Genomic DNA, 18,650 nt, shown 5'->3' with positions numbered 1-18,650 from the left:
TATAGTCTACATTTATGCGCCTCTGTACTTCACAGTTCAGAATGGTGCTGGCCTTCTTTAAGAATGAGTCAAGGAATCAAACATTTATTAAATGCCTTCTGTGTGCCCAGCACTATGCTAAATGCTTTACAAATATTATCTCATTAGATCTTTACAACTACTCCATGAGGTAGGTGCTAAAATATTATCTTTATTTCACATTTGAGGAAACTGAGGAAGGCAGAGGTTAAGTGAGTTGCCCAACATCCCAGTGCTAGTGTATCTAAGGCTGGATTTGAATTCAGGTCTTCCTGACTCCTGGTTCAGCTCTATATCCACTGTGCCACCTAAGTTCCTATAAGAAAGGTAAAATACTTGTATATATTATTTTGCTGGGTGATAAACCAATTCATAATAGAACCTTGATTGAATTATAAAATAACTTCACAGTTCATGGTGGGAGGTCAGCAAATATTTGATTTACTTCTTAGGCCAGAATAGATTTTATGCTTTACTAAATGCTAAAAGCAAATAACACCTGCATATAGTTAAAATAGCCGTAAGAAACTTGAGGATGATGTTTTACTGCTGTTAAAATATTTTGGCAAATTTTCAACTTTAGCCCTTTTTTAGAAACCTAAATCTTGTAAATGAACTTAAGTAGTGGGGTTGTTGGTTATCAAGTAAATTTGGAACAATGTTGAATATTTAGATTTAATACTGCTTTGATTTGGGAAGTTTTAAACACCAACTAAAGTAATGTGTTAAGATGCCTATTGGTATTTTACAGTAAGGCAAAATTTGTAATAGGACTTGGGAGTTAGATCTGGATTCTGATCGTGTATCTGCTGCTAAATTAATTTTGTAATCTAGGGCCAGTCACTCTCTGTAGACCAAAGTTGCTTCATCTGTAATAGTGAGGTAAGATTCCAACCCTCAAGGCCCCTTTTGGTTCTAATATCTTTTCACTGTAATTTCCTTGGAATTACTTGCTTCAACCTTGAGACAGTTACCTTCAGAATAGATATCTAATTTCAACTTTGAGTGGAGTCTGTTCTATTAGCACACAACCCCCTCCAAACAATAAAACCAAGGGTTTGATCCTTGGAGGCGCTTGGATGTTTCTAAAATTAGTGTAAGTTGGAATAGAAGGAAGGATATTTAGGAATAGATTTTGAAATTTGATGTAAAAAATAGAAAATTTCTGATTTTATAGTTTTCTCACTCTTAAGCAAGTCAATAAACATTTATTAACTGGATGTCATGTGCCAGGCATACAAAGGCATACAAAGAAAGGCAAAAGTGCAGTCCTTGCCTCTCCAGGAATTGACATCCTAAAGGGGATGACACCATGCACACCTATGCACTTACAAGAAGTATATGGTATAAAAATTATCTGTTTCATTTTATAATACTTTACACCTTTGGAAAATTTGAGTTTTGCTTAAAAACTGACAGACTTTAAAATTAAAAAGTCTTAATAATTGTAATGTCAGCAGCCAAAATTTCAAGTTTTTTTTATAGCCAAGAATAGAATAAAATTCTAATTTCTTTACAAAGGCAAAACACCATTGTCTTGTAAGAGTTCTTTGTAGTTATTATTTGGGGTGGATATGGGATGAAAGAAATTCCAAGTTCTGTAAGAATAAAAACAATAGCTAATATAAAATACTTACTATGTGCCAGATAGAGTGCTAAGCATTTTGCAGTTATTTTCTCAATCTGCAGAGCAACCCTTGGAAGTATGTGCTATTATTTTCTCTACTTTACAGAGGAGGAAAGTGAGGCAATTAGAAGTGAAGTGACTTGCTCAAGGTCAAATAGCTAGTGTCAGAGACCAGATTTAAATAAAGGTATCCCTCTTTTCAGATCCAGCATTCTATCCAGTGTATCACTGGCTGTCCCATTAGCATTTGGGAATTAATTTATATTCATGTATACAATACTCAGAGGAAGCATGGCTTGGTGGATAGAGAGCCAGCCCACCCTAGAGTCAAGAAGACCTGGGTTCAAATACTTATTCTAACATATTTTATTTTATGCGTTTAAAATATTATACTGGAAAGAGTCCTTGGACTTCACTGCACTGCCTCAGGGGTCCATGACATAAGCAAGGTTAAGAACCCCTGCTGTCAGCTAACCATCAGTAATTGCTATCACTGTAAATAATATATGATTTTTTAAATCTTCACTCTCTTTTTCCTGAATGTAGATGTCAACATTCCTCAGGGAAAGGGGCAATGAAATACAGGAAGGTTTTCCCCCTAAATTTCTGTAGTTTACATCTACAGGGCCATGTGACCCAGGACATATTTAACCTAACTTAACCTTAGTGCCCCACGTTACCACCTAAGATTTTAAGTATCAGACATCCAGTCTGCCCTGGTCAAGAGGATTTCCTTAGCGGTTCCCTCTACAAATCTCAGTATCAACAAGAGCTAAACAATCAGCCAGTCAGTCAGTAAATGTTTATCAAGCACCTACTGTGTGCCAGCACTATCCTAAGCATTAAGAAGAGCCGAAACTGAATGCTGTACATTAGAGATCCTGATGCTTTTTTACCTCTAGATCGTGTGTGTTCAAACCTCAGAGCTGCTTTGTCTGTTTTTGTTGTTTTTTTTTTGAGAGGATCGCAATTAATGCTCTGTCCTCCCTCTTGGCATATCCGTGTCCCTTAGGTTAACGTTGAGAGCAAATGCAAAGGTAACCCTTGTGCTTTCATTTTGTCTTTAGCATCTTAGCATCCACGGTGACCATGACTACTGAAGTCGGTTCTGAGTCTGAAGTGAACAGACAGGCTGAGCAAATGGGATCAAATGCCGCCCAGGAGAACCCAGATGAAGAAGCATCAGAAAGTCAACAGAATCCATCCTCGGAACCTGAGGAGGAAAAAGATCCAGTGTCCCCCACTGCCGCTGTTAGCAAAAGCAGCCCCCGGAGGCAGAAGAAGGAGAAGGATCCCTCAGAGAGTCGGGGTATCTCTCGCTTCATACCCCCGTGGCTTAAGAAACAGAAGTCCTATAACCTGGTGGAGGCCAAAGATGAAGTCGAAAGGAAAGAGCCCCCTGAGGCCGTTTTGGAAGAGCCCATAGTCGAAAAAGATGGATCCCTTCCAGAAGAAGGGAGCATGGCCAGGGGAGACACGGAAGAAGTCCTCGAGAGAAAGCAGCAGGATGTTAGAATTGATGATAAGGACGAGAAACATTCAGTTAGCAGTGCTGAGACACAGGTATGTTTAAAAAGATGATTTGGAACAAATAAAGGTACAGCTTAGCAATGTAGGCTGAGAAATAAAAAGGACTTGTCAAGTCTTTAAATACTCAGAATTTCTCTACTCTGATTAAGATCATCCATAATACTTTAGGAACTGGCCTCTACCTGGAGACCCTTAAGAATAGGATTATAGGATATAACAAGCTTAGAAATTATCCAGTTTAATTGTATTCTGCATATGAAAGTGGTAACAACTGTCTAGAGGAGGAACGTGACTTAACTAGGTTTATACAGCTAGCGACAAAACCTTGGGTGCCCTTGGACAATTTATTTTTTCCCCTCACCCTCAGTTTCCTCACCTGTAAAAATAAGCAGAATTGGATTAGATAAATCATGATACATTGTTTCTAAGGTTCATTCTAGAACTTAACTCTTGTCATATCTGGTAGGTTGACTCTGAGGCTGTCTCTCTCTTACCTGTACCACTCAATGATAATTTTTAAATTAAGGTAACTTTTAAATTAAGTTATAACTTGGAATTGATCTGAGCCTGCTTCCGCTTAGTTTAATTTAGATGTTCATTTTAATAAAAAGAAGAAGGCAGCATGGTACAGAGGAAGGGGCATTCATTGGCTCAGAAGTCAGGAGACCTAGTACTACTTTTGTCACTTAAACTTTCAAGGCCTTAGTTAATTTCCTCTCTGTAAGGAGAGGTTTGAATAGATGGCCTTTGAGGCCCCTTCTGGTGGTAGATCTATGATACTTTGAAAGTAAAACAAGCCCAGAAATTCCTCTTAATCACTTGGTCAATTTTTTGGCAGTACTACTCAGAGATTTTGACTGTGTAGATTGAATGTTTTTCTTGTGTATTAATTTTTAATCATCAGTACAATTTGCACTGTAGTGACTTTAGATCTTTATTCTTTAATGCCAAAATTGTTGATAGAGTTAGCTGATAGACAGCGAACTAAAGATATTTGGGGAATAATTTCTCTGTATTTCATTGCCTCTTTCCCAAAGGAATGATGAAATCTACATTCTGGATAAGGGATAATGGAGATTTTGAAATAACATTATGTACAGTGGTAGCAATTACTTATGGTTAGCTTAGAGCGGTGGTTCTTTTTTTTCTTTTTCTATGTTTCCTTTTTTTCCCTTCAATTACATGTGAAACAATTTTAAACATTTTTTAAAGTTTTGAGTAATACTTTCTTTCCCTTCCTCCTCTGCCACCTCCTTAAGGAGGCAAGCTGTTTGATACAGATTAACATGTGCAGTTATACAAAACATATTTCCATATTAGCCATCTTATGAAAGAAAATACAGACCAGAACAAAACAAAAAAAATAAAGTTAAAAAAATATGCTTTGATCTGCATTCAGACTCCATCAGTCCTTTCTCTGGAGGTGGACAGCATTTTTCATATGAGTCCTTTGGATCATTGTATTGCTGAGAATAGCTAAGTCGTTCACAGTTGATCATTGTACAATGTTGCTGCTATTGTGTGCAGTGTTATCCTGGCTTTGATCAATACATTGCATACTAGTTCACATAAGTGTTTCTAGGTTTTTCTGAAGCCTTCTTGTGCAGCAGTGGTTCTTAACTTTGTTTATGTCATGGACCCCTTTGGCAGTCTGGTGAAGCCCAAGGACCCTTTCTTAGGATAATATTTCTAAATGCCATAAAATAAAATGCATAGGAATTCAAAGGAAACCAGTTGTATTGAAATATAGTTCTCAGAGTATTAAAATAATAAAAACATGTATCCAAGGTTAAGAACCCCTGGTTGAGAGATAATTAAATTCATCAGAATGGTTGTGTTTGGGAAGTTGGTTTGCCTTTGTTGTATAGTAACGATTTATTATATTGACTTCTTAACAGCCTGCTAAAGAAGATAGTAAAGAGATAGAAGCAGCAAAGGTAGAAGGAATCCAGGAAGACAAAGAAGGAGAAGCAGCTAAAAGGGAGACAAAGGAAGTTCAGACTACTGAGCTCAAGGCAGAGAAAGCCGCCCAGAAAGCTTCCAAGAAGATGAAAACGGTGCTGTGTAAAGTGATGCTCCTCGATGGCACGGAATACAGCTGTGACCTAGAGGTAAGGCAGTAGGCATGGTATAAAGAGACCCTTATGTGTGCTATGAAAGCAGCATGCATATAGTGTTCTACTGTTTGCTGGATGGCACAACAAATACAGTTTTGGTTGGTTGCTCCTTTTTCCTTCTCTTTCCCCCTGCAAAGTTCTAATGAGCTGGTTTGGTGCAAAGTCACATTCAGCGGGCCAGAGAGAGTGATAAGTTAGCATTTTCAGTATGAACAGTTAATCTTCTGAACTTTAGGACATAGCTGTAAGATTATCCCTCAAGGAGAAAATTCAGAGCTAGGTAGACTTTTTAAATTAATGCAGTTTGAAGCAGTGGAGCATCTTAAAATCTGAAACTGATAAGCACTAGCCTAGAATGGCACAGTGTTCATTTTATATTGTTCAGCTAATGAAGAGCCCAAGCTTCCAGAGCACAGAATGCATAGAATTGTGATTAATTCCAATTAAAGCTAATTGTGAGTTTTAGTTTTTTTTTTAAAGATACAACTTATTATTTTATGTGATTTGAATTTTTTTGCTTTATATATTTTGATTTAGATTTTCTAATCTGTTTAAATGTTCCTGGTTTTTTTTCCCCCTAATTTATTTGCCTTTTCAGTTATTAAGAACAGAAGTTAAGAGGACATGATAAGACTTGTGTTTTTGCTTAGCAGCATTTAATCTTCTTGAATTATATTTGTTTTCATGGTCTTTAAAGCAGGAAATGTAGTTTGGAAAAATAGTATATGCTGTTCAAATACTCATACCATCTTTGCTTTAAGATTACAGTAATAAATTTGTAAAATGGGGATTTTTGCCTCCATTTTTGGAATGTTGTGAGGATGAAATGATAAAAATGTTTGTAAAGCATTTTGCAAACCTTAAAATACCCCATTAATGCGAGCTACCTATTATTAAGTTAGAATGGCAGCTAGGGGGCTCAGTGGATAGAGTGCTAGGCATGGAGTCAGGAAGACCTGAGTTCAAATCTAATCTCAGACACTTATAGCTGTGTGAACTGGGCAAGTCAGTGATTTTTTGCCTCAATTTCCTCATCTGTAAAAAGAGCTAAAGAAGGAAATGGCAAACTCCTGCAGTGTCTTTGCCAAATAGGGCCACAAAAAGTTGGTAATGACTGAACAATAACAGCAGAAATTTACTGTTGTTCTTGTTGAAGCAAACTATGAATTTTAGATATAGTTTAAGATAATAGCTGCCACCACAGCAGGAAACCAAGACTGAGAATTATTGAATTACTGTATTTTGTGAAACTGCTATTGATGCACTTGAGCCTCAGGAAAACTGAATAAAATGAGGAAGTAACTTTATATGTTACTTGATGATTTTCTTAATGATATTGATTTCCATCTATTCACTGTCATTAATGACTTCAGATATCACTAGTGATATTGTTTTTCAGGATTCATTGACTTGCTTCTTTGCTTTTTGGGTATTTAATTCCACTTTTTGTTCTTAACCTATTTATATAAAATATTTACTAAGAAGAGTATATGTGTGTGTGTGTGAGAGAGAGAGAGAGGGAGGGAGAAAGAGAGAGAGAGAGGAGAGAGAGAGGGAGAGAGAGAGAGTGTGAGCAAGCATTTGGGACAAGAGATGCAAATTAGATTCTACAAAGAACTGATTTAATTAGAGTATTTTTCGAATTGTTCCATGTTTTGTATGATGTGAATAGGGGTCCATGAAATATTTTAATACTCATGTTGGTTTTACTTTTAAAAGATAAAATGTGTTTCTGTTTGTGTGTGTTCATCCTTAGTTGCCAAAGAAGACCATGCCATCAGAGAAATAATGACGTGACTTGCACTTGATTTTGTTTTGAGTGAGGGAGGGTTGTGCAGGTCACCAGCCTCACTTTCTCCCCTGGAGCCGTCTGAATCCAGTGACCAGATATTCATCAGGATGACTGGAGATGACCCAGGATGAGGCAATTAGGGTTAAGTGATTTGCCCAAGGTCACACAGCTAGTGAGTGTCAAGTGTCTGAGTTGAGATTTGAACTCAGGTCCTCCTGACTCCTGCACTGGTACTCTATCACTCCACCACTTAGCTGCGTTCATATTTATATCACTTTTGGAAGCAGTTTTTATCATGAAAAGAGATATAATTTGTTTGAATGTCCCTAAAAATTTTCTGTTTTCCATGTTATCTTTGGTGAGCGTTCCAATTTCCATCGACTCATGGGACTATTCTTTATGTTTCTTTGGTTATATATTTAAATACTCAAAGCATTTTTGCCCAAATTAATGTGGGAAATGCAGTGACTTTATACTTAGCATTTTGCCAGTATCTATGAGGTATATCCAGAAGAAAAATATGACGTGATCTTTGTCATTTATAATCTTTTGGGAGAAGGAACTTTAATCCACTAAAGTCCTGTTCTGTTTTCATTCTGGTATGGCAGTAATTCCTGGTCCTTCTAGGGCTATCTCAGAAGAGTTTTAAGTTGTGAAAGCTGCAGTGTTTTCAATTGTGGATTGAATATTCCTCTTCTGAGAATCATCCTACTTAAGTTTGGGGAAACCTCATCACAAGAAGTGAGAACTGATAGCATTGAATAGGAGCATTTTTTCAGCTACTCAAGTCATGCAGGGATTGTAATCTGTATCAGTAAAGGAAGAGAACTTGTGTCGTTGAAAGCATGAATGAATGAACGGGATGTATTATCCTAAGGACTAGAGAATACTAATGGACGGAGAACATGCATTTGAGGGAGTGGGGATGGGAAGGATATTTTGGTCTGGGAAGTCACAGGGGATGGTTCATGAAGGTATACAGCAGATATTAACATGATCTTTCCAGAAGCATTGGTCATAGCAATCTGATTACTATTCCCAGAGCAAAAGGTGGAGAGATGAGTGTGGTGTGGTTGTGTGTGTGTGTGTGTGTGTGTTTGTGTGTTTAAGGGTGACTTATGCAATGCCTAGGGTAGATGACTGGATGAGATGTGAAGCATGGCTTGATCTGAGACTGGCTTCATATATGGCTTTGTTAGTTTGCTCATCAGGACAGACCAGGTCTAAATTAGGAGCTCCAAAGCTGAGTAGCTTAATCCTCTAGGGCCTGGTCTCTGGAGGTCTATGTGGTTTGGAGGATATTGCTGTGGCATGTAAGATGGCAAAAAATAAAAGAGTGGCTGATAAGTTAATAAGCATTAAGTGCCTACTATGTGCCAAGTACTGTGCCAAGTGCTGGATTGGATGCCATAATGGAATATGAAGCTGTATATGGATATGAATAATGAGTCCTTGAAATATTAAAATATAATATATATACATATATGTATATATGAAAAAATTAGAGAAACACAAAACAAGGTACAATAGTGTTAAGCATAATGAAATGCCATAAATATAGTGTAGACCAGAATTGTCACACCTACAGTCAGCTTTTGGTTTTTTGCTTTTTGCCCCTTTTTCTCAGATACATCATACTTAATTTAAAGTCTTTGTGAAAGAGAACAAAGATGTAGGTATTGCTGTAGGGGAAATGCTTATAAAGGGAAAACAAATAGGCAATCTATTTGAGATCACTCATACAAAAGACAAGTGGAACTGCTGGTAGGTAGGAATGAGGTCATTTGTTGGCTGGAATATATTGGTGAAGGCTTTATGGAAGACTTAGCACTTTGAAAGATTGGTAATTGGAGCTTGGTAGAGGGCATTCTAGGTAGAAGAACAGCATGAATAAAAACTAGAATGAACTTAATTTTCTTAGGAAGCATTGTAGAGCTCTTATCTGAAGCATAGGTATAGGGTACTAGCATGAAAAACAGTTGGGTGAAAAAAGCAGAACCAGGTTTCCACTCCATTGACAAGAGTAATTTAAGTTTAAAATTGATCTGAAAGGAAGTTAGGACCATTTTAATTTGAGTAGGCCGGGTAGCAAAATAATAGGAATTGTAGGATGCTGGTCTTATAAACCAAGAAAAGCAGAGAATTTAGACTAATAAATTTATGGCATTAGATAGTGTCAAGTCCTGAAATAAATCAAAGCCATGAGTTGAGAAATAAAATGTCTTTAATTGAGATAACAGAGTAGCAAACCTGCTTCCCTGGGCCATGTCCCGCCAGAAGACTCATAGGGAAAGGTTCTTATACTTTTAGGAGGGGAGAGGAAGAAAGTTGTATGAAGTAACAGGGCCTGGTCATGGGACCCCAATGGCCCTTGGCATTACAGCCAAGGAAAACTACTTCGTTCTGGCTTTTTTGCCCTTCGTGCCATGAATCCCAGTGGAAGGGGCAAGGACATTACAAGCTGAGATCCAGGTTAAGTTATGTTTCTATAGTATAAAATCTCTGGAAGGGGAAAGGGCAGAGAGGCAGGCTTACTTAGGGTGTATTTTACTCAACCTAATCAAGAGTAAATATTTTAAGATTAGGAATTGTAAAGACATTAACTGAAATTCTAACATTACTAGGATCATTAAGGGAGTGGCAAGTTATATTTGGTATTAACAATTTTCTGTCCTTATGTTAATATTTATATTAGCAGTTTTCTGTAAATAGGTATGTTATAGGAAGGATTTGACAAACATGCATTTAAAGATATGCAAATCAGTTGCAATTCATGAATATCTGCTTTATGTTCCCTATGAATATATTGAAATATATCAATTTCTTACGACTACCTTTATCCAACTCAGTACTCTGTAGGGTAAAACACCAATTTTTGTATTAAGATGTATAATTCTCTGAGATTATATTGATTCTCTGAGATTATATTGATTGTGGTGTTATCTCATTCTGGTTTTCTGCACCTTCCTCACTGTCCAATTTCTAATACCATGGCCTCTGGTTTCCCAATTCTAACCCTTACGAGTCATCCTGGTTTTTTTTTCTTCTTTTTATAGACATGTTAGTTACATTGTTCCCTTTTCCTTAACTTGGCCTTTTTCACTTTTAATAGATGCCTCTTAAGACTGTGCTAGGTGTAACATCTGTAACTCAGGTGCCATTTTGGATCTTGCTGATAACAAACTTACAAATAAGATAAGAGTTATAGAATTTGTTCTTGCAAGACTCCAGATATGACACCTTAGTGAGCATACATTATGTAGAGATTAGTGAGGAGTTCAGTCTGATACTGTTCTCTAAAACTTGTGGGATTTGACAATAGTAAGTGAGAATTATCAGAACTTGCAATATGTAGTTCTATGCCAACAAAAGAAATAAGGGATTACCAACAAAAAATACAAAATTCTCAAATTAACAGAACACCATATATAAACTATAAAAGAACTACCAAGGAAAAATTTCCTAGTCAGATGGATTTGCAAAAGAAGTCTGTCAAATTTTTAAAGAAAAATTAATTCTTGTATTAAATATATTTTATCAAAAATTGAGAAAGCACTTTATCATGCTTCTTTTATGAGCCAAATATATTTTTAATATCTAAACCAAGGAATCATACAGCAAAGAAAGAGAACTAAAAACCAATATTAATAAATATAAGGTAAAAATTTTAAAATAAAATCCCTTCCTTCTCCCCCCCAGAAAACCCCTCCAGAACTATAACAATTTAACAACAAAAAACTCATTATAATCAAAGTTGTAATTTTACTAGAGATTCAAGATATAATTGCCTCAGATAAAAATATCTGCAACCACATCATTTCTTTTATAGATGCAGGAAAAGCTTTTAGCACTGAATAAACCTTTTTATAAAGCCAAAAGTTACACTTTTATGCAATAGGAAAATACTAGTAGTTCTTCTATTAAGTACAGGAATAAAATGAGATTACCCCCATTCCCTACTAGTATTTGACATAGTTCTAGAAATTCGTTTTAGTAATAGGAATAAGACAAGATAAAGAAATTAAAGGCACAAAAATAGACAAAGAAGAAACAAAATTATCCCTACTTGCTGATGACGTGATAGTTTATATCCTCGAGAATAAATAAACACACTGATTCAATTAAAAGCATCATTAAAGTTGTAGGCTACAAAATAACACCACAAAAGTCATGAATATCACAATATAATAATAAAAAAAAAATCCAAGAGGCAGTAGTAGAAAGGGATGATCTATTCAGAATACTTACAGAATGTATAATATATCTGTTAGTCAGTCTCCAAAAGCACTGTCATTACCTATATAGATAAAATTTACAAAAGGCTCCTTTAAAGAAATAAAGAACAACTTAAATAGAGAGAATAGTCAGTTTTTGTGGCTCAGCTATGCCAATATAATAAAAAGACAATACTCACAAAGTTAATAGTGGTATACCAATTAAACTGTCAAAGGAATCAATAAAATAATAACAGAACTCATTCAGAAGTTTAAAAGTTTTAGACTACCAAGGGAAATAATGAAAAAGTAAGAATGAAGGGCAAATAATACTTCCAAACCTCAAATTATATTATAAAGTACCAATCAACAGAATAGACTAGATAAGGGAGAGTTAGAAATAATTAAACTTAATAACTCTCATATTAAGCCTCAAAACATTAATCTCTTATGAAATTATTCCCTCTTTGATATGAACAACTGGGAAAATTAAAAAACACTGTGGCAGAAATTAGGTTCAACCAACATGTATGCTATATCCCACAATTAATTCAAAGTGAATAATCTGAATATTAAAAAACATATCATAAAAAACATTAGAAGAGAAATCATGTCTTAATAGCTGTATGAAGGGACTAAAATTTTAACTAAACAAGAGATATAGAGATGACTAAAAAGATAAGACATATAATTTTGATTACATAAAATTAAAAAACTTTTGCACAGACAAAATTACTGCAACTAGAATGAGAAAGGGAATTTGAATGAGGTGAAAATCTTAATTATCAGATGTTTCTGACAAAGTTCTGTAATCCTGGACATATCAACAACTAGTAAACCCAAAACCATTCCCTAGATGATAAATGGTCAAAAATTTGAACATTTTCCAAAAACTATTGCAAATTTTAATGCAATATGATGAAAATTCTCTAAATCACTAATAATAAAGAAAAATTTAAACCAGAATAGCTCTAAGGTTTTATCTCACAACTAGTGAATGGGCAAAGATGATCAAAGATGGGAGTAATCAGTATTGGAGGGATTGTAGAAAAAGGGTTGTATTAATACATCATTGGTACAGCTGGTACAGTGATTCTGGAAATCAGTTTTGAATTATGCAAAGTGACTAATGTGGTCTTATTCTTTAACCCAGAGATTGCTCTGCTATGCATGTGTCCCAAGGTGGTCATTGATCAAACACTAAAATATTAATCAGGGCACCTTTTCTGATTGTAAAGAGTTATAAATGAAATAGAGAGGCACATTTATTGAGGAATGACTAACTAAAGTGTGTTGAGTGAATATAATAGTACAGTACGGTGATGTAACAAATGAAAATGATGAATACAAAGATGTATAGAAGCATTTTTCAATAAACTGATTCAGATTATGAAGTAAGCTGATTCAGGAAAAAATATGCACATGTATGTCAAGGTAAGTGCAGAAAATAAAACAATAAATATTATCTTAAAATGAAACGTGAGCAAAATTTACTAATCCTTTTTGTTATAAATAAATATAAGTAAATATCTCATTTTTTGGTTTGTTTTTATATCAGTTGTTTCTGTGTTTCCCTTAATTTAGCCTTCCATTACCTTGCTTCACAGTCTTTTTCAGTTTACATAAAGGCCCCTTGGGACCAATTTTTAGAAATACTCAGTATTTGGCTTACTTTTAATGTTCATTTACATAATTTTCGTCATTATGTGCATTCTTCTATTTCTGTTTATTTCACTCAATGTTGCCTTTGGCATGTCTTCCCATTTTCTAGAATTTCTCAAAATTTTCATTTGTATTCTGTTCATTCCCTTCCTTCAGTATTGCCATTCCCTTATTATGTGGCATTTTATTTCCAATTCTTTGCTATAACAAAAATTGCTGCTATGAATATTTTGCACATACTGTACCTTTCTTTGTGACTTTTATCTGCTTGGGTTGTATGCTTAATATATAACTGGCTCAAAGGGTATGTAACTTATGTCTCTAATTCTTTCATTATCAGAATTTCATAATCAAAAATTATTTGTGAGTGGTTGGATTGATAGATCAACAGTAGCATTTCAGAGTACCTGACTTCAGTAACCACTGTCACACTAACCGCCACTATTGTTTGTCATCTTTTCCAATTTTCTAGATCTACCAAGATACTCAGATTTTATTTTGAATTTCTCTTAGTGTTTCAGTGTTTTCATATAGTCATTAATAGTTTATAATTAGATAAAACTGTATCCTTTGATATATTTTCATATTTTTGTCTTTGAAAGATAAAGAATGTTTTCACAAAATGGAACTAAATTAATTTATAGTTACTTAGTTTTATGTAGGAATAAGTTTACTGCAGAACATGTATTTGCTTGTAGAGACAAGCACAAAACCATCTGTATTTGTCAGAAATTCTGAATTTGGATTCAATATGTTCTTCGAAGCTAACTAGGCATACCTTACAGCTGGGCAGAGATGAAATGTGAATTCCAAATTTATCTAGCAGTAATAAACTGGATCTATGACATTTAGATACACTTCTTGAATCTTTTTTTCTTCTTTTGTAAAGTGGGGATAATATGTGCCTTACAGTTGCAAGGATTAGTTGAGACAACATTAGAAAGCATTTGGTAAATCAGTTACTACTACTGCTGCTATTACTACCACTGTTACTATAGTACTGCTGCTGCTACTGCTACTACCACTACCCCTGGACATCCGTACAAAAAGGAATTCAGTATGTGCTGTAGTGAAGCAAGTTTCCAGTTTTTTTCTTCCCCCTTCTAATAATTCTCTACCCAGGATAACATGAAATCTCATCATTATGCTGAGATTAATTAAGCTTTGGATACTCAACACCTTCTCAAATCAACCTCTTCTTCACTTTGATTAGAGACCTGAAGGATGGAACACTAAAGTCCCAAAGTCTTTCTTTTTAGAAGACTAAGATTTGAAGTTTCCAGCTGAGTCTATTTTCCATCAGCAGATCTGTTTGGTATGGTCTGTAGGGAATGTGATACTCTTTTGCCTTAGTACCTCATCCTCCCCGCTCCCTTTCTAGCTTTCTTTTGGATGTCTTCCCCCATCTGATTGGAACCTTCAGAGTGCAGACTTTTTCTTTTCCTTATTTGTATGCCTAGGCTTAGTAAAGAGCCTAGTACCTGGTAGGCCCTTAATAAATGCTTATTGAAATGAAAAAAATAATGGATCCTGTCACCTCTTAATCTTTTTGGGTGATGACTTACATAAATGCCTTTAAAGATCTAAAAGAGGAGCCCTCTTCTATCTAAGTCTTATCATTTTAATAAAACAAAGCTCTTCTTCTGGAAGAGCAACTGATTTTCACTTAGAAGCCCTGTGTTCAGATCCTCTCCCAGCCACTTTTTTTGAATCTCCTATGTATCAGGAATTGTGCTGAGTGTTGGGGGATACCAAGAAATTTGCAAAAATACAAAAGGAAATTGTCCCTGCCTTCAAGGAGCTTTCTAAAGAAGGGAAAGACCAGGTATGTAAATGCCTACAGAATGTATTCAGAATGAACACTAAGTAGATTTGGGAGATTGAACACTCAGAACTGAAGACATTAAGAAAGGCTTCATGGAGAAGGTAGCACTTGGGGAGTAGAGTATGGAGGGAAACCAGGGATCTAAGAGGCAGAGATGATTTCCCTGATCTCATGTCATGTGTTCTCATTTATTTTGAAGATAGAAAGGAAGCATGGTTTAGTGCAAAGAACCTTGGACTTGGAATCAGGAAGACTTGGGTTCAAATCTAGTCTCAGGTATTAGCTGTGTGATCCTGGGCAAATCATTAACCTCTGTTTGCCTCAGTTTCCTCAACTGTAAAAATAAGGATAATAATACCTATCTCACCAGGGTTATTGTGATGATGAGGTAAGATAATATTTGTAGAAGTGCTTAGCACAGGGCCGCGTACACATTAGACAGTATATAAAAGCTTATGCCCTTCTCCTACCTTCTTCCTAATTTGGAACATTATCCCCAGAGGAGAAGTTATAAGTAAGAAGTTATTAGTAAAACTTGGATAGCATAATTAAAGTTAATAATAACTGTGCCAACTCCTCCCTATGGGAATTTAATAGTGAGGTTGTTTTATATAAGAATTACATATGATTAGATATACTTAGTACCATGGAAATGAAGTCAGAAAGATCTCGGTTTCTATTCCTTTGACTCATTGGGTTGCTTGGGAAAAGTCACCTAATCTGCCTTTGTTATTGTGCTCAGACTACAAAGGAAGGAAAGAATACTTCCTACTCTCCATGTTATAACCCTTGGTTTTTTAGCAGTCATGCATTTCCAGGCTCTTGTTTTTGATACTTTGCTAGGAGTACATTAGTGCAAGGCCTTACCAATACGTCTGTATTTGTTTTTGCTCACATTTTCCTTCGGCATCTTAGAGTTGTCCCCACGTGTCTGCATGGGGTGAGAATTGAGGGTATTGTTTCTGCCCACACTGGAATGTGGACATCATTTCTATTGGGTGTTATGAATAAGGGGGAGCAGTTATAGTGGAGGACCTCTTTTCCTTTGTAATTCTTTGCTGGTAATAACTTTTCTCTGAGTCACCGTCTAAAGATCTCCTTGGGTACATTGTCTAAGGGAATTAAGAAACCTAATTTACTCTCTTCGTGTTTGTGAACCTGTTTTACTGTTTTTACTTGTTTATCATAATCCATAAGTTATATTTCAGGTTCTCAGACCTTCCTCTGCTTCTTTATTACTCTCACTCCTCTACCTCCCAACCCCTACCTTCTCCAATATGAGAAACTGTTTATCCTGTTTCATGCTCAGAAAATTTTAGTAATTAGTCATCGCCTACAGGATAAAATTCAGGCCTTCTTAGCCTGGCATTCAAGGCCCTCTGAAAATGTTACCTTAGTCACTATCTCTTCCCACTAGTTCAGTTACTCTATTCAATAATTTATGAATATATCTTTGGTTTTTTTGATTGTTTTGTTTACACCCTACCTCCCTCCACTGTGGGGGAAAAATCACTAAGAAAACCTGAGTTTCAATCCTAATTCTCCTATTCATTAGTGACTTGGGCAAGTCACTTTATTCTGGTGGGCCTTTTCTCCTTGTCTGTTTTAAAATCATAGGGGTGGATTAAATGTATAATCCTATGACCTCAGGCCCATCTTTGTCCTTTCCAACTATCAGGCACATTGTTGACCTTTACTAAATGTCTATTGAATTAAAAAAAAATGGGTCCTATTGTTTCTTAATCTTTTGGACTCCTTTAAGAAGGAGTTTAACCCTTTCTTTCTCTGTGAATTCTTCCTTGTTTTACTCTAGCCTGCAGTGATCTCTCCATTTAAAAAATTCCTATAACATTTGACTGTCATGGGATTTGAATCTGGAAAGGGCATTAGAAATCATCTTACAAGTCAGAAAACTGAAATTCAGAGAAGTGAGGTGATTTGGCCAATATCGTACAAATAATATACTGTTCTCATTTACTTGGTAATTAATCAAACACCTTCTTGGGTTAATATATATCACTTGTGTGGCTTTAACTTTTCCCATGTCTTGTCTTACCATCTGGAATGTTAGTTCATTGAGGGCTTGGACAGTATGTTGTATTCCCCCCTCCTTCCCATAAGATATTTAAGTGCTTTATCCGTAAAAGTACTTAATAACTATTGTTTTTATTTTATCTCAGTACTCCTTTACCCATATAAAATATGAAGTTGTTACTACTGTATCTGGTACCTCTTCACATCATATTTGAAAGGAACTGAAAGAAAAAAGTTTCCTTTATCTAACTTGTTATATGTTTTTGAGGAATCTTCCCCTTCTCCCGCACCCTCCCCCCCATGCCTTTTCCCCCTACTAGCTTTGAAAGAGTAGAAATGGTAGTTGGTAAAAATTTAGAGCGGAGCTTTGAGAACATTATTCATTAATGTAAAAGAGCGATAATCATACTGGGAAAAACTGATGGTAAAGTGGGTGGAGAACCTGTTTTTTAGACAAAGGCCAAGTCCAAGTTCAAGACTGTTTCTGACTTTGGTGAGCCTAGCCAAATTACTTTTAATGTTTCAATGACCCAGCAAGCTTGTAAGACTATAAATTTCAGGAGAGTTACTGATATGCCTTGAAGTCTGAACAGAATGAGTTCCCAACACCAATGAAATCATAGGTTTAGACAAAAACATCATTGGCCTTTTTGTTACTGAAAAATTAGGAGAAGGGGTAGTGAGTCAGCACACTCCCTCCACATGCCTTTCTCTCAATTTCTATTTTATTTTTCTCCCTCCTTCTGTTTGGTGAGTATTCTGGTCTTTGAGATTCCAACGTAATACTTAGGTGATATACCAAAACAATGAGCCTAGTTTGCAGAAACTAGACAAGATGTCTGGTTCTTCCTTCTGGAATCAGATATGTCAACTGACACCCTCCCAAAAAATCTAATTTTACCTTAAAATAAAATTTTTCATTCTACTGTTTCTATTTTATTTGCCTTACGGGTTAAAAAATTGCATCACCTTTATTGAAACAGTTTGGTCCTTTGAATCATTTTAAAATTTTAAGCCTCAAATCTGAAACTTGAAAGGAAAGGAGATTCTTCTGTATATAAACACCTACCTTTTAGTCATTTGATAAATCATATGTGTATCTTTACTTTTCTACCATTGTGCTCCCCTTAAAGATCATGGATCTTTTTGCATGCAAAGTCTCTTTTGGAATTCATTACTAAGAGGTATTTTGCCCTAAGATAAAGAGGTGATAGATCAGGATGAAGGTTTTTTATAGAATTCTTCTTTAGATTTTTTTCCCCCACCCCCTGAAAAGTATTAAGAATGGAATGATTATAATAATTGAAGTAATATCTCCAAATTTGATAGATTTTAGGGAGAAGGAAACATGACTATTTAAAAATAAAGTCCTCCAGTTGCAAATTCATTTTTTTCCCCCAAATGAAGAATGTGACCCATATGAAGATCATGAAAAAAGATGAGTCCCTAAAGCTGTTAGGTCATATAATCCTTAACCGAAGCTCTTTACTTACGCCATCGTCTTTGCTTTCTATGTTTCTTGGACTCAGTTTCACTCCCTTTCATATTATAGCATTTTCACAGTACGCATCCTGTACCATTTTGCTGAGCCTACAGTGTTCAGAATACTTCATTTCTCTTTATTGCCCTTCTTCCTGTTATCTTTCCTCTGCTTTGCTCAAGAGAAGTTATTGTTATCTATTCCCTTGCTCAGCCTGGAAATCTCATCATGCTTAAAAAAAAATCTTTTATTTATGGAAAAAACTGAGAAGCTTGATGGGTCACAAGAATTTGAGAAATACTGCTATAAATATGTTTCTGCCCTGCCTTCAATTGCTCTCAAGAGAATAAG

At 35.5% G+C, this 18,650-nt stretch overlaps 1 protein-coding gene across 19 annotated transcripts in view; it reads left to right on the top strand.

The window, feature by feature from the left end:
• The window catches only part of EPB41L2 (erythrocyte membrane protein band 4.1 like 2), a 283,916-nt gene that overhangs the window by 122,471 nt on the left and 142,795 nt on the right, over positions 1-18,650 (top strand). For all 19 annotated transcript variants that reach the window (XM_072643326.1, XM_072643324.1, XM_072643319.1 and 16 more), the window contains 2 exons: positions 2,713-3,208; positions 5,074-5,286. In XM_072643326.1, coding sequence (XP_072499427.1) covers positions 2,735-3,208; positions 5,074-5,286 — 687 coding nt within the window. In that variant the 5' untranslated portion in view covers positions 2,713-2,734. The remainder of the gene's footprint in view (positions 1-2,712; positions 3,209-5,073; positions 5,287-18,650) is intronic.

The sequence above is a fragment of the Notamacropus eugenii genome, chromosome 2, assembly GCF_028372415.1.
Source record: "Notamacropus eugenii isolate mMacEug1 chromosome 2, mMacEug1.pri_v2, whole genome shotgun sequence".
Lineage (NCBI taxonomy): Eukaryota > Metazoa > Chordata > Mammalia > Diprotodontia > Macropodidae > Notamacropus > Notamacropus eugenii.
Note: the sequence above shows the minus strand (reverse complement) of the source record. Positions and strands in the feature narration are given on the sequence as shown.